At 39.5% G+C, this 15200-nt stretch overlaps 1 protein-coding gene across 3 annotated transcripts in view; it reads right to left on the bottom strand.

Annotated features, from left to right (window-relative positions):
• The window catches only part of slco1c1 (solute carrier organic anion transporter family, member 1C1), a 50739-nt gene extending 40416 nt beyond the window's left edge, over positions 1–10323 (bottom strand). The window contains exons 1-3 of one of the 3 annotated variants that reach the window (XM_017710640.2): positions 9977–10323; positions 8893–9853; positions 4888–5045 (exon numbers count right to left, since the gene is read on the bottom strand). In XM_017710640.2, coding sequence (XP_017566129.1) covers positions 4888–5031 — 144 coding nt within the window. In that variant the 5' untranslated portion in view covers positions 5032–5045; positions 8893–9853; positions 9977–10323. Of the gene's footprint in view, positions 1–4887; positions 5046–8892; positions 9854–9976 lie in introns of those variants that run through there. The other 2 variants (XM_017710637.2, XM_037538282.1) reach the window with 2 other exon arrangements.
• Positions 10324–15200: the final 4877 nt, after the last annotated feature.

Raw genomic sequence — 15200 nt, 5'->3', positions numbered from 1 at the left:
AGCGCTGTTTCTTTTCCTGAAATAGTGCAATATAACACTGTAGTAGGTTTATGGTCACAATTCGAGTCAATGTTTAGATTTCTCACTGTCACTGTTGGGCCACAGTAGACATATGGTTAGGTGCCTAAGATGGGGGATGATTGAGACTGACTGACATTCTCTGAATGAGGAATTCTTTATTTAGAAATTGGAAGCATATGACAACTCACTGCTCTGAGGTAACTGTATCCCATGAGTGTGTCCCATGTAAATCACATGGATCATTTTAGCTCGCCATATACTGTAGAGATTTCAACAGTGACTAAACACCCTTTTACTTCTTGAAGAGTTTCTTAGAGTGCTTTATGTACAGTAATAACAACAATAATTAAAGAATTCTAGAAGGTGGTATGAGCTGTGGCTATGCAAGGTTGGTAAACTGCCTTAAATGCACACCTAGAAGGATGTAGCCTAAAATTCCTTCTTCGTACACTAAAGTAATAAGATTAAATATAGAGGCATGGAACCCACACTGGACTTTGTCTTTGCCTGTATAAGCGTAAAAAAGCGTAAGTAGTAGTTGTAATAAAAATGGTTTCTTGTTAGGGGAGTTGAGTAGCTCTTTATAGAAAGATTGGGTAATGCTACACATTTACACAGAGCCTTTTTATTTACGGTGAGCAATGAAAATATTAACTATTCACAGCTTGCAGTGGTGTTGACATATATAGTGTTGTGGAAAATCAGAGATTCCCCTTCACTGGGGAAAGGTAGCAGCCTTCTATTTAACCCCTTATATCCTGTGCTTACTACATTCTAAGGATTATTATTCAGTAACTACAAAAAACTAAAAATTCTTAGGATATAGAAGTGTATATTAAAACTTGTAATAAAAACCTGGCCATTAAAGGGGCCAACAGAGTATTACACAGAAGCCTCAACAACTAAATATACTTTTTCAGTATTTAGTGTCCATCCTTTTCCTTTGTTACTATTTCTTTCCTTTTCAGGAAACTTGATTTCAGTTGTTAAAATCTCCAGGGATAATTTTCCACACCTCCAAAGTTCAGCCTTAGAAGTGGCACTTTTTACCTCTGTAACATCGGGGAGCGATGAGGCGGACGCATGTGCTGAGGAAAGCAAGATTTATTAAGGGCAAATCCCGGGTCATGGTCAAAACAGTCCAAGGTCAACGAGCCAAAACGAAGAGAATGGTGGGCAGACATAACGCAAAGAACATACAACAGAGGCTAGCAAAGGTAACATAAAACAAAGCAAACAATCCATCAAACATACAAACAAAGACCAACAAAAACTAGCGGCAAACACAGGGCTTAAATAATCACATGGATGACGAGGGACAGGTAGGAAACGGGTGGAACGAATCAGGGGTGCAGTCAGAAAACAAGGGGGCCGGACTGTGAATATATCAAAACAAAAGCACATGACAGGACTAAAAGGTAAACAAAAGCACATGAGACTAGGAGGGGCCAATCGTGACACCTCTCACATTTCAAGCAATTCCAGTCAAAACAGAAGTAATGACTTTGAGGTCTGGACTTTGAGGTCTGAGTTTAACAATCCATTGTTCTGAGAACATCAGCAGCTTCATTGTTTGATTTGCAAATGTTCTTCCTGTCTATTCTTTGACAGCTACACATAATTTCAGATTAACAGTATTCAGTAGTTTTCTTTCAGTGTAATGATAGACAGAAACAGATTTAAACATCTGATGGTGGCAGTTTTGGTGATCTACTAGGTCATGTATGGTTGTTAGGAGTCCCAATTTCTCTGTACCTTTTATATATATATTTTTTTAATACTGTTTTTTCACTCATTTTTCTTTGGCTTTCTCCTTCCTTATGCAAGTAGATTATCTTATATTTAATCTCCTCAGAAATCCTATCCTGAACAATGAATAACTTGTACATAATGGTAACTTTGACTGGAAAGTAAATGAAGGGTGGTCTAAAGATCCTAACTGAATGAGGGCAGAGGGGCATCTATGCCTGAAGGTTCTACATAATGGATGAGATAGTGTCACTGTCAGTAACAAGCCTTACATCAATGTCCACATCATTAAGTTTATATGTGAAATAAAGATAATGGCCTTAGGATCATATAACTACAACTGGCAGCTAACATCAGCATGTGTTTTTAAGAGCTACATTTCAAGAGATTTCTTTTGAACTGCACAGCAGTCTCCTCTTGATCAAATTAATATGCCTTCAATTATGTATATATCACACTTCTGTGCCCAGTAGTCAATATGAAGAAAGGAATTAATGGGATAAACAACTGGAAAAGAAAAAAGTAAATGCAGATACCTAAAAGAATGGTTACATTATATCATAAACGAAAACATCTAGAAGTTCTACAATACTAAGGATCTGAAAAACATGTTTACTCACAGTTCAAACTCACCGAGTGCTGTATGAGATACGAACCGGCTTTTGTTCTATATGCTCACAGCTACTATACCCTTATTCATCACATCATCTCATGTTTCTGCAACATGCAGAGCAAGGGCTATGGCCACTAGCTCTCTGCATGGCTATTTAGCCAGTGCCACTGTGTAGCTAATATGGAGCAGACTGTGCAAGAACATGTCTCAGATTATTCAGAACCGGACAGAAGCTCAGTGAGAGAACTTGGAAATCAGAAATGAACACACAGTGGGAGATTTATAACAGGATTATGCCCAACACATGTCTAAGAGCACTGAGCCACGCCTCAGCATGTTCCCATTTCTGAGAAATGTCCACTTTTTCTTTTTAAATGTGCTGCTGTACAAAATAATCAGATTTAAAGCTGCTTTAACACTATTGTCTCATAAAGATTTCAAGGAAAAGCTCTAAACTCAGACCTCATCAGTGAGTGGTGAATGTCAATGCAGGCCAGTAAAAGCCTTCTAAGTCTTGAATTTCTGAGCTGCAAATAAATTGTTCAACATGTTGGCAATTCATTGCTTGAAGATAGGTTTCGTAGGCTCAGTTTTAAAATCAGAAAAACAACTAGAAGAATTGAAATAAAAACTAGATGGATTTTAGGGAACTAAACAAAGTAGAAAAAGTAGGATTGCAAAGCTTATTAAATAACAGCAAACTTAAGAATATGAATATAAATAGGTCATTTTAAATGTGATTTTAACATGGGTCATTTTAAGTGCAATATACCAACAGAGCTCTAACCATAATTTTGAGTTAGGTTAAACAAAGATATTATGATTCAATCAATTGATTATTATTGATGACCCAGAGTGAGGAGAATAAACATTTAATTGCCTTAATATTTAATTGATCTTTTAGAGATATCAAATGTACACAATTTTCCACTTAACCCATATGTAGGATATCGGCTAAGAGACATTTGTGGTCCAAATCCTGCTTTTTTAGTTTGGAACTGTAGTGATGAGGCTAACATTGCTAACAAACACTAGAACTCAATAGTCACCCAAACAGCCCACATCATTTCTATAATACATAATACATCCTCACATCTTCTCTCAACCTGCTCAGACTACATCTAGGTCTTTTGTTAAGGTGGGGTGGACTTGTTGATGTGATTTAGGACACCGTAGGACTTACTGTGAACTATAAAAATTAGCAAAATTGTGGGCAACCACTTTAGGCAACAGACCTCTGTATTCACAAACCACATCAGGTCTAAGGTCAGTTCTGCTTTGTGAATACAAGCACTAATGTCTGAAATTGCTTCCTGGATGTTTAAGAAAGTTGAGAAAAGTATTGGGAAAGTATTTTTACAGAAATGGTTTGGGCTATTTGGGTGACTATTGAGTTCTAGTGTATGTTAGCAACATTAGACTCAAAGCTCCCATTCTACACTAAAGAAAGCAAAATTTGGACTCTAAACATGTCGTGCACAAAACCTAGAGTAAGTTGAGAACTTTATAAATTAGATTTTTTTGCCAAATTATTCCTTTAAGACTAGGAGAAATGATCAAGATCATAAAGATAACAAAGGACGTACATTTTCTTAGACTACAAAAATGTACTAATTTTTATTCAACTTCAACCGCAGATTGCAGAAAGAGTAGTGGAATTGCAGCTCTGACTAGACAAGAGTAATAAAAAACCCTGGAATGCAACTTTAGAGAACAAATACAGAGCAGTAGAGAGCTCTGGTTCTATATTAGGCTCAGGAGAGTGCCATGTGACATCAAAAGGAATCCGTATGAGCTTTATATGAGGACACAGTAAAGACACTGTAAAAACAATGGCTTGCTGATGTGTAGACATAAACATAATTATAAAGGCACACAAACCCTTCAAAAAATTACATGTATTTCCCATGAATACACAACTTTCTGTCCACTGTACATGGTAAAAAATTGTTATCACATTTGGAAAAACAGATAAAAAACATGTGATTACTTGTAGACGTGTGGTTTTTGCACACTTCTCATGTGAAATACATGTGACTTTTCTGCAAAAGAAGCCAGGGCAATCTTTCGACAGCTTCGTGTATAACGCAGCACACAATAAGGAGGATGCATGATGCCATATACATACAAGAGTTCCCACAGCTGAATAGGGCCTCTGTGCGTGCTCTCACAAAACTACAGCAGACCCTTACAACAAAGACACTGCTGAGCATGACTGGGTTGCCTATTTAAATCATTAGACACCATACAGTCAGGAGCCTTTTCTGAAACCCCTCTCTGTTCTCCACACTCAGTTCATCAGAGGAAGATTCCACCACAAACTGAAGCTAAATCTTGTTTTGACCTAGTGACGCCACAGTTAGACAGAAAACAGTTATCCATGGTGCAATACTCCATGCTATTGAACACACAACAAACAAAGCTGCTTCTTGAGTCAGCAATATACTGTTATTACATCTGACACTGGAATCCATAGGACAGCTACAACAGAGTCCCAATTTTACCTTTAGACTGGAACAGTACGAGTTTCCTCCCACTGATTTGGGGCCATTTTCTGGTGACCAGCTCTCCTTGCTTGGCACGTCCATCCTTTTCAGGAAAGTCTCATTTTCCTTGGCTGAACTTTCCCTAATGAAATTTCTTGCCATTGATGCATGTACACCTGAAAAAAAGACCATGGGACTTTTTTCATTCCAAAGTGCTGCATTCATTGGTGCAAATTCAGGGGGGGGGGGCAGAGGGGACATTCCCTTTTCTTCACATTTTTTAAATTATGCAAGAACGTTTTTGGGAGGTAGCAGGATGGTTGTTGAAAAAAGACTTCAGGTATATCTATAATAATATCCATAATATTGCATGATCATTAGCAGCTAAAACAGAGGGCGTCTGTGCAAGAATGCCCCAGACACACACTGAGCCACTCCAAAACAAGTCTGGTCACAGTGTGCAGCAGTGCTTAGCATGGGTGTCATCATACACATTTCAATATTCTTATATTCAATATTATATAAGGTAATACCTGCTGTGAATCAAATATGGTTTGATTTTGTAGGATACATTGTGTAGTGATTTCTATGGTTCTTTTTAACACAATCCATGATATTCCTAAAAGTGATAATGAAACACACAGAACTGGAAAAAAAACTGGTTTGGTTAACTTACCTTGGATAGTTCATTAATGAAACAAGCTACCTCCCTTGCATTCATCTCCTTTTTGGAAACAGTTGAATGCGGTAATGATGGGCAAAGAGTGGCAGACTAAATGAAATTCTCATTTGAATTTTTTTGCTCGATCTTAAATGATGGATTTTATGACGGAATGGAAAAAAAGCCGAACTTCACTGCCTGTAATTTGAATCAAAGTTAAGTGATTATCTGCACTACAAAATGCCCACATGTGTAATTCCTGTTAACAATGATGTCTGTCTTGGTATTTACTAATGACAAATAAAGCATTAGATATCATATAAGAATATAGTAACTCAGCACACTTTGTTTGCCTCGTTTTATGTATGTTATCTGCAAGCTACATGCGGTGCTACTAGAGATGGCATATTGGATGGGGATCAGATATCTGAGGAGGGAAAAAAGAATCTGATTGTGTGATGTGATGTTGTTAGCTGTTTAGTTCTTCCTGTGGGGTAGTAGAGTGTTCACGTAGCTTGAGCATGATAGGCTACTTTCTTAATTAAACATCATTTTAATGCTTAGTAGGTAAAGGGAAACGTGGTATTGTGTCATCTCTAGGTGCAGGCATTGTAAGCTGCAGCCTGTCAATGTTGGAAACTTTTATAAAACAGATTAAGTGGTACTTTTTTAATCCCACAACACAATAGTGAATACACACACACTAGGGAGCAGTGGGCAGCCCTATCCATGGCACCCGGGGAGCAATTGGGGGTTAGGTGTCTTGCTCAAGGACACCTCAGTCATGGGCTGTCGGTGCTGGGGATCAAACCGGCGACTTTCCGGTCACAGGACCAGTTCCCTAACCTCCAGCCCACGACTGCCCCAAACTTTAACTGCACAATGTTTGGGTAGAAAAGTGACCACCCTTATTAAAAAAATAAAAACATGTTTTCCATTATTCATCAACTGTTATTCTTTTCAGAATGGTTACAGATGGATGCGGAGCATTTTGGAATAAAACTGTTTTTCAGTTATTTGGCTTGAAGGGAAATCAAACTTTCTGCACAAAATGAGTTGTTTGATGTGAAATGTTTTGTTCTAGAGGAACTCCCTCACGGAAACCTATTACATGAAATGACAAGTACATTGTATGATGCCTAAGACTTAGTGAGAGCTTTTGTAAAGGTGTATATCAAAGAAAAGAAAAAAATCATGGTGGAGAGGTGCATGCAGGGCATTACAAGGCAAAATAGTCCTTAAAGAAAACTGATTTACCGTTATTTCACCATCTTAAACCTTACAGATAAAGACTCAGAAGACATGTGTAGGTTCACTCTTTGCTTTGGATCATGAACAGAGTCGCTTCATTTGTGCTGTATGAGCTGTGAGCCTAGGTTCCTATCACCACCACTGTAAAGACATTTGAGTCGGTAAGTCTCTCTACAATGAACTATTTCACCTCATAACACTCTGAATGACTTTGTTTACATCTCAACCAAAGAATTATGGAAAACTGGTGAACGTTTTCACCGAATGATGAACCAAGACGAGTAATGTCTGAATTTTACAAGGCTAATGTAGCACACGTCTGTCATTTTAAAAGATTTCTATTACTTGTTTGCTACATTGGCTTAATAACAAGTAAGTGAGTACAATACCAATGACAAGCGAACACACTTTTCTTTATTATTTTGGAAACAAAAACATGTCATATATTTTCCTAATCCAATTTTACTAATCAGTTTTAAGTAGTCCTATATATTAGCCTACTGCTTTGGCATATTTCTCTAACTAAACAATGAGCTGCTTGTTAGAATAAAAGGGCACTGAGAATGTACTGACGGCAAGGATAAGCCATGGCTTTATTTAAAAAAAAAAAGAAAAGAAAAGAAAAGAAAAAAGGAAAGAAATCAGCATGACTGCTGTGTGTGTTGACCAGAGGGAAGAGAGTCTTTAAAAACATCATAGCTTTACTTTCATTCTGAATGCTAATACTACACTCATCAATACACTTTTACACAATATATATATAACAGAAACCAAGCCTTTTTATGAATTTATTTACTGATTTATTCATTACATGTCCTAATGTAGAATCTGTCATTAAAATGAATTTCACAGATTTTTCCAAACATCTGCAAAGCCACATTGTTAAGATGTAAACAAAGTCATTAAGGGTGACTGGACACGAAATGATGAAATGCGCCCTTTTTGATCAAATTTCCCAGTGATGATGATGGAAACCAAAGGCCTTCATGTCGTTAAAAGCTCCTTCACAGAAACTGCATGAAATGGTTATGAAAAGACCATTTTTAGTGGATGGGTACATGCAGGGAGACAAGCAGTCCCCAAAGAAAACAGCTTTTTTTCACAATGACCAATATTAACGTTACATGTAAAGTCCAGAAACGGAATAGACTGACTAGACAGTCAACAAAATGCTGACATGACCCCTGGTTCCTCACCTCCACTGCAAAAGAACATCTGTGTGGTCGCTTAATTTCCCAGCAAGAAACATTTCACACCAAACCGCTCTCGATGACTTCTCAGCAGTTGAGTTACGAAGACATTTTTGAACGGGGTGGAATTTGCCTCAATGTTAGCAGGTGTGGGGTGTTAAACAGAGAAGGAGGCAAAGGCCAATAAGCGTGAATAAAGCAGATAAGTATTGACAGGAATGCTATTTATCCTTCCCCTCGTTATCAAGTCATCTTGAAAACAAGGCAGCAGTGTGCTGAGAAGCGCCGTGCTCTGCTCATGCAGCCAGAGGAAAGTTTTAAACGTCTGCTTTGAAATAGGAGGGCAGTGCGAGATGCGAAGCCATCAGGCCGCAGGGAAACAGTCGCGTTCGACGTTAAGGTATCCAGCTGGGCGCAGTGACGGGAGACAAGAGGGGGGTTAACCAGCGCACTCCGCTTAATTGGCCGATGTATATTAAAGCCACGCACTGCGCCGGCACCGGGCCAGCCTACGGAGGACACCTTTATACACGCCGCAATACCGAATGTTTATCATTAGGAGAGGACGACGGCTGAAATACCCGAGAAAGAGGGACAATGCTGAAGACGAAGAGATGTAAAGGGAGACGGATGAAGGAAACGTCAGTGAAACGACAGGTGATGTGTTTCCACTGTTCGCGCTTGGAAACGTGGCAGTTAGTGCGAACGCGTTAAATGCGCACTGTCTGATGCGCGCCATACAAACAGCGCACACACAGCAGCTCACAGACAGACCCACTTTTAACGAGCCAGTGTCAGATTTCCTCAACCACGTCTCATCAACCCAGACAGACCTGAACGCCACGGCGTCTCCCGGCCACGAACAAGAGTGAGTTCGTTATAATAAAGCGATTTTATTATGAAATAACCCACATTACTCACCCAGATCTCAGCGAGGCTGAACACTTGCTGCTCTTTCCTGTTGTGTCTCCGGGGCCTTAAACGGGAATATGGATGTGCAGGTCGCGAATTCCCGACAGCACCAAACGAGTCGGTGTGGACAGCAGCGCCGCGCGCCCCGCAGATGTCACACGGGCTTCAGGGAAACTTCCCATAGGGTTGCGGGCGAACGGCTACTTGGACACGGGAGTTGTGTCGCAAGGCTTTCGAGTCACGTCCAGCTCGCTCAGTTTCAGGTCAGTTCGCGGTGTTTTGGATGGTTTAATCTTTGACGTCAGTCTCGCAGGTTTTCACAACCTTCCCGAGAAACAGTTTCCAGCGTTTGAGCAAGCCTCTGGATGACCTGGCTTAAACACGTGATAACTCTGAGCGAGCGCAGAGCAGGGGGGCTGGTGGGTCCCGAATCGTTCAGATCCTGTGGCGGTGCGAGGAATGAGTTGGAGAAATAAATCAACCAATCAGACGGAAAAGAGACGGCGAGGAGAGGAGCCTCTATTTAAGCGGCATCCCTGCCTCGATAGCTCGAAGTAAACCGGCTCCCCAGCTGAGCATTGGGCATAAAAAGAAAGGATCTGTGCATCAGGGACTCGCCTCCGCACAGGAGATAAGTTCAGACCGCTGGTGTTGCTCCTGCGCTCTGAGGAGAGCGTGTGACGATGACTGCGAGCTACAAACCCAGTCTGACGTCAGCGCGAAGAGCGAAAAGCAGCGCGCGAGCGGCTCCTCTGAACGGCGAGATAGAGCAGCCCTTCAAACCGACTCACCTGTAGCTGCGGTTCATGTCGCGCTCATTAGTTCGCTGTGCTGTTCTCCGCTCTGGTCCACAGGAGAACGTTGAGGGTCCTGGTTCTTTTTGTTGTTCCCTTTTTAGAGGCAGTTTTCCCCTCTCTGTCAGCCTCAGCCTGCTCTTCGGGATTTGTGTTTCTGCAAAGCTGCTGCATGTCTGTTAAAAACAGATAAACACAGTACAGTAGAAAACCTTTGTACGGTTGACGTTCATCTCGGGTTAGTATAAGGAGACACCGCACTTTGTTTCCATGGACATGAGTGTGGAAAACAACATCACCTGCATTTATGGATTTTAGATCCATTTTCTTACGTTGCTATGTGTGACCCAATTTTAAAGGCCCTCAAAAAGCTGTAAACTGTGGCCAATTCATTCACTTCATATCCACAAGCAGTAGCTTCTCTTTAACCAAGCATAAAACCTGATGATTCTGCCTCCTGATGAGATGATGAGAATTGACTTGATGGTTGCCATTAGAGGCTATTAGGAAATGAAATGATCCAATGTGTCTGCACTCAGTCCCAAAGCACCTGATTAAACAATCAGGATCATTTACACTGCAGTGTCAACCCATCAGGAAAACACAGAATAGCATTACTGCTGAAAACCACAAGGGCCCAACAGATGCAACAAAAAGGGAGGGACATTAAATAGAGTTTCCTCATTGTGTTATGGACCGAAAATGGATTAAGTGATGATATCTCTTAGCAGAAGCAGTCAAAAGTTAATGTGCGATTGGGCTGCTCCTGCTGTTGTGACAGAGAGTGCATGTGCACATGACATTACTGGGAGTGCATCTGTTTGAGAGTGCATGTCTGCAGCCAGACTCTATTGTAAGGTTTGGGTGAAAATAAAAGGGTTAAAACTTTGAAATGCTCGGTGGAAAACTGGCCAGACAGGAATTGTTTTCTCTGTGGTGTTTTGCTAGATGTAGTTAAGCGATCCCTCCTATTGGTTAGGACTTCAAGAATGGGAGAGAAGAGCTAATATGTTAGAATTACCGAAAGCATAAATCATGAAGTGACAGAGGATTCAACCAATCACAATTTGATTTCCAGTAGACAAGGGCTAGCTTTGTGAATAAACATCAGTCTAAGTCTTCTGGATGTTGTAGATATGTAATTGATTATATGTAATTGATATGTGTTATAACTGTAAAACAGCAACAACTCTCTCTGTCTACCTGACCTCTATACTGAAAGAGCCAGAGTGTTTATGTTAATGCCGTGTTATTTTTGTAGCTGAAGCTGTGTTGGAATCTGTGAATTATGAGGTCCAAAGTTCATGCACGGCACAGGGAAAACTTGGGACACGGCTGGCTAAAGTGTTGGTGAACTCTGGGTTTTCACTGGAACAATGTTTACACTCACTTTAGATGGCGCCCATAATGTGGTGGAGACGCAGACCTAATGAAATTTGGGCCTACCTGAATCCTGTAGCAGAAGGAAAAGTGAAAAGACAAATTTATGCAGATCTGCTCACTCTTAAAACATGGAGACACAGTTCAAAGACTTTAGCCAAAATTTAAGGTCTACTTACAATGCAGGTACATTGTAATGTGTAATTTCTTAGCCCCACCTTTACCCCATTCATCAATGGTCAGGCCCCCTACAGACCCACTACAGACATTTATTTATTTAACTGATAGATTATTTTCAACACTACAGTGTCACTGCTGGACAGAAAACAGTCCATCAACTGCAAATTTCCAGTCAACGGCATCCTGTAGGCCTTCTATCTTAGCTCCATAGCACCTTGGGGAACTTGGGATGGAGTTGTGGCTTCTGCTTTAAGCTAGATGATGAACAGAGGCAGGACTGAGGAACATGGAGGAGGTGGAGTGGTGGTAGGGTGTGAAAACTTAACCACAGGAAAATTAGGATAGAGATAGGAAATTTATAGAATGTTAGATTGGAAGCTTTTGGCATGGTCTTCCAAACTTCAGGTATGCCATCACTATACTACAATATATATTGTAACCTCAACAGAAAACGTTTTAAAACTGATTTTCATTAGAATAAACGAATAAGCACCACTATTTGCATTCCCATATCTGAAATGCTGCTGCATGCTGGAAGGTGCTGAACTGAACAAGTGGCTGTACAGCCATCTTGATAGCTGAAGTTGCAGCACGATTTTATCTTCTTTGTCTTTATTGCTGTGTTAGACATCCTGTATTTTCTTTTTGTCTCATGAAATCAGTGACATCATAACATCAGTTAGTACTTTTGCCTAACCCCCTAGAACACTCTGTACTTTCTGTCCTAATCTCTTTCCTCCTATTGTAACTAAGCTTGAAATGTTCTACACTCTGTATTTTTATTTACATGATAGATCAAGGCCATGCTGGGCTAATTGCAAGGACAAGCAGTACTACTGAAAAAGATGTAGGAAGAAATGCATTCTACTTCCCTCATATATTCTAACTTTAGTGGAGAAAGCACTCCTTGTGAGGCCTGAGACTATGTCTCCATCATTTTTTGTGAAAAGTACGTAGAATTGAGGAGAAAAAAGAGCAGTTGAATCCACATTATGGTATCCCAGGTGTTGTAAGGTGGTTACTATGTATAACGTGTGGTTAATAGGGTCATTAGAGCATACTTGTATCATCATGATACAAGTGGGATGCACAAACATTTGCTCCTATTCATAAATGACAAAAAAATGGTCATTTATCTAGTATTGTATAAGAATAAACCACAGAACCAGTGAAAAAGCTGTATACAAGCACACCCTTCCTAATTAGACTCTGAGTTGGAAGTGTCGATATCTCAAAACACATAACATGATCTTACATAATACAGCTTTAAGTAGAATCTTAGTTGTTTCATCAAAGAATGAGTGTTACTTAAATCAAGATCACTAAATGCTTTGAATCGTGTGCTAGGTCTGAACGTGAGCTTGTGCTTTTGAGGCATGAAGCATACAACATACATAGTTACTGTGTTAAAAAGGTAAACTATAGAATGAAACGAATAAATGCATGAACTAATTAGTGAATTGGTGCTGGGCTTTGCGTGGGTCACTAACAGCTGAAACTCTCCACACACACCTCCTTTACTGCTTCCCACTGCAATTAATCTGACAGACTTTCTGTTGAGATCAGAGGATGAGAACAGATTAAGCTTGGATGAAGAGAAGACACGACAAGAAAGCTTAGAGCTTTGGCAGTGGTGGTAGTCATGTGTGAAAGAGACATGTCAGTTGGCGCACTGATGCGCCAACTCTCTAGGAACTCTCTTGTGAATGCTGCTGGACCTTGAAGTGTGAATGATATTTAATATCTCAAGCCCCAAAAAGTACACTGCTGCCAGGGTTGCCACTACTTTTATTCTTGCAGTAAATCTGTCATTTGGAAGGCTGATTCAGAACATTGTGCCTGTCAGCATTATAAATCTATGGTTTTAGGCAAATCCACAACTAATGAGTTCAAAGCAATTCATCCCTCAAGTCCCACTCATAATCCACTTACATAAACGTTTTCTCCATTCTTCAAGAACCAATGTGAAAAATAATCATAATACATTAGCTGAACATATACTAAAATGGGTGTATTGCTGTGACAACTGGGTAATTGAAGATTTTTACAGATTCTACAAATGGACTCAAAAATCAAATCTCTTCATTTCAGTCTCTTGATTCATAAAACTATGCTTTTGCATAAGCCTAGAAAACATGATATAAAGTGGGGAATTCTAGAAAACATGCATTTCTTGCAACAAAATGGTAAAGTTCATGCTGTACTGCAGTTTTCCAAAACCGTCAGCACATATCATATTCATAAAAGCTCTTCACAAAATATTACATTTTTGTTACTTTTTAGTCAGGATATTTTCAATCTTAGGCTGGCCAGAAAGTTGGGTCTTTTTATGAATGGTGTGCTTTTATACAGCTTTTTCACTGGTTGTTTTGTTCTAAATGACAATTTTTGTCCCATAGGAATGAATAGGGGCAAAAGCTTGTGTATCCTACTTGTATCAAGATAATACAAGTACACTATCATGACCCTATTAACCACACAGCATGCACAGTACATTACATGCAATTTTATTTTGAAACCTACATGAAACTCAAAATTGCATAATTCATCCTGCAACTCATTTGAAATGCAAGTTCCATGAAACAGCCAATCAAAACAGCAGTAATACATCTCATGATCACAGTGAATGACATCCTTTCAAATGATTAAATACAGTACCAACAGGGAATAAAATAAAGCAGAAGATTTATTGGCTTGTTGAAAATGAGAATTCTCTCAACTCACTTAAGGTTGGTAGTGTTTCAACCAGCCAGCTACCGCTACAAGTCATTTAAACAGCTACTTGTGCCACTGATTATTTTTGTGAATCTGCTGTTATCTATGTAGCTAGATTCATTTTCTCATTTTTGATGCACACAGAACTCTGATTCATTTGGGATGTGAATGATGAGAATTATAAATTATTAGCAAAGAGACGACCAAGATGTGCTTCTCGATGAACTTGTGCTTCTAAGACAGGATGAGCAAGACATCAAGTAGACTATAAATGTAATGACTACTTAAACATTCATGTTCTAAGGCTTAACATGCAAAACAACAACAGCCAAAAAAAACATTTAAAGTAAAGAACCCTACAGAGATGGATTAAAGACAGATAAAGAATAAAGAACAGCAATGACAGCTTGAAAAAATATAAAGATGATAACAAGGCTGCAAATGTGTAAACAATACATAGTTGGTGACAATACAGAAGAACAATGCAGTGTCTTAAAATGCTAATTTGCTGATGCTAATTCGGCTAACTAGTGGAGCAATCAAATGTATTGCATGCGGCTTTGTTTTGAAATTGCTTCGTGCAACTGTCAAGTTGCATGGAAGTTATGTTGCAATTAAAGTTTCAGGCTGGCTTTTTCAAATTATTCTGACCTGCTTTGAAAGTGAGCTCTATGTAAAATTAGGGGTCATCAAGAGGAGAAAATGAATCTAGAGATAACAGCAGGATGATGAAGAAGAATACATGGCAGCACAAGCAGCTGTTTAAACAACTGTTAGCATTAGCTGACAAAAAGAAAAATGACCAACTTTCCCTTCAACAGTCCAATAAACCATCTTTTGTTTTCATATCCATTAATCCCATAAAATCAATCATTTGCAATGATATTGTTTGACTCGCAATAAGTGTACTGATTGGTTGTTTCTTGAAGTTGAGGAGCTTGCTTAACTCACTGTTGTGGCGAAGGTTCTAATGAGTTGAAGGATGCCTTACATTAAGCAACTGAAGTGCAACTTGTTTTCATGTAGGTTTCAAGCAACTGAAGTTGCATGTAAGTTCCACTGTGTAAAGTTAGGCTTGCATGGACCTACACAACCCAACTCAACCACAACTTATGTTCTTGTTTTGGTTCTTCCTCCCATCACAAAGTTGTTACCTGTAAACCAGTGGTGCAGTGTCTCTGGACACTGCATGCAAAACGTTTTTGTAAACCCAAAATAAAAAGACAGAAAACACAGAATACCACAGCA

The sequence above is a fragment of the Pygocentrus nattereri genome, chromosome 1 (genome assembly GCF_015220715.1).
Source record: "Pygocentrus nattereri isolate fPygNat1 chromosome 1, fPygNat1.pri, whole genome shotgun sequence".
NCBI lineage: Eukaryota > Metazoa > Chordata > Actinopteri > Characiformes > Serrasalmidae > Pygocentrus > Pygocentrus nattereri.
The sequence above is the reverse complement of the archived record's forward strand: the minus strand, read 5'-3'. Positions and strand labels throughout refer to the sequence as shown.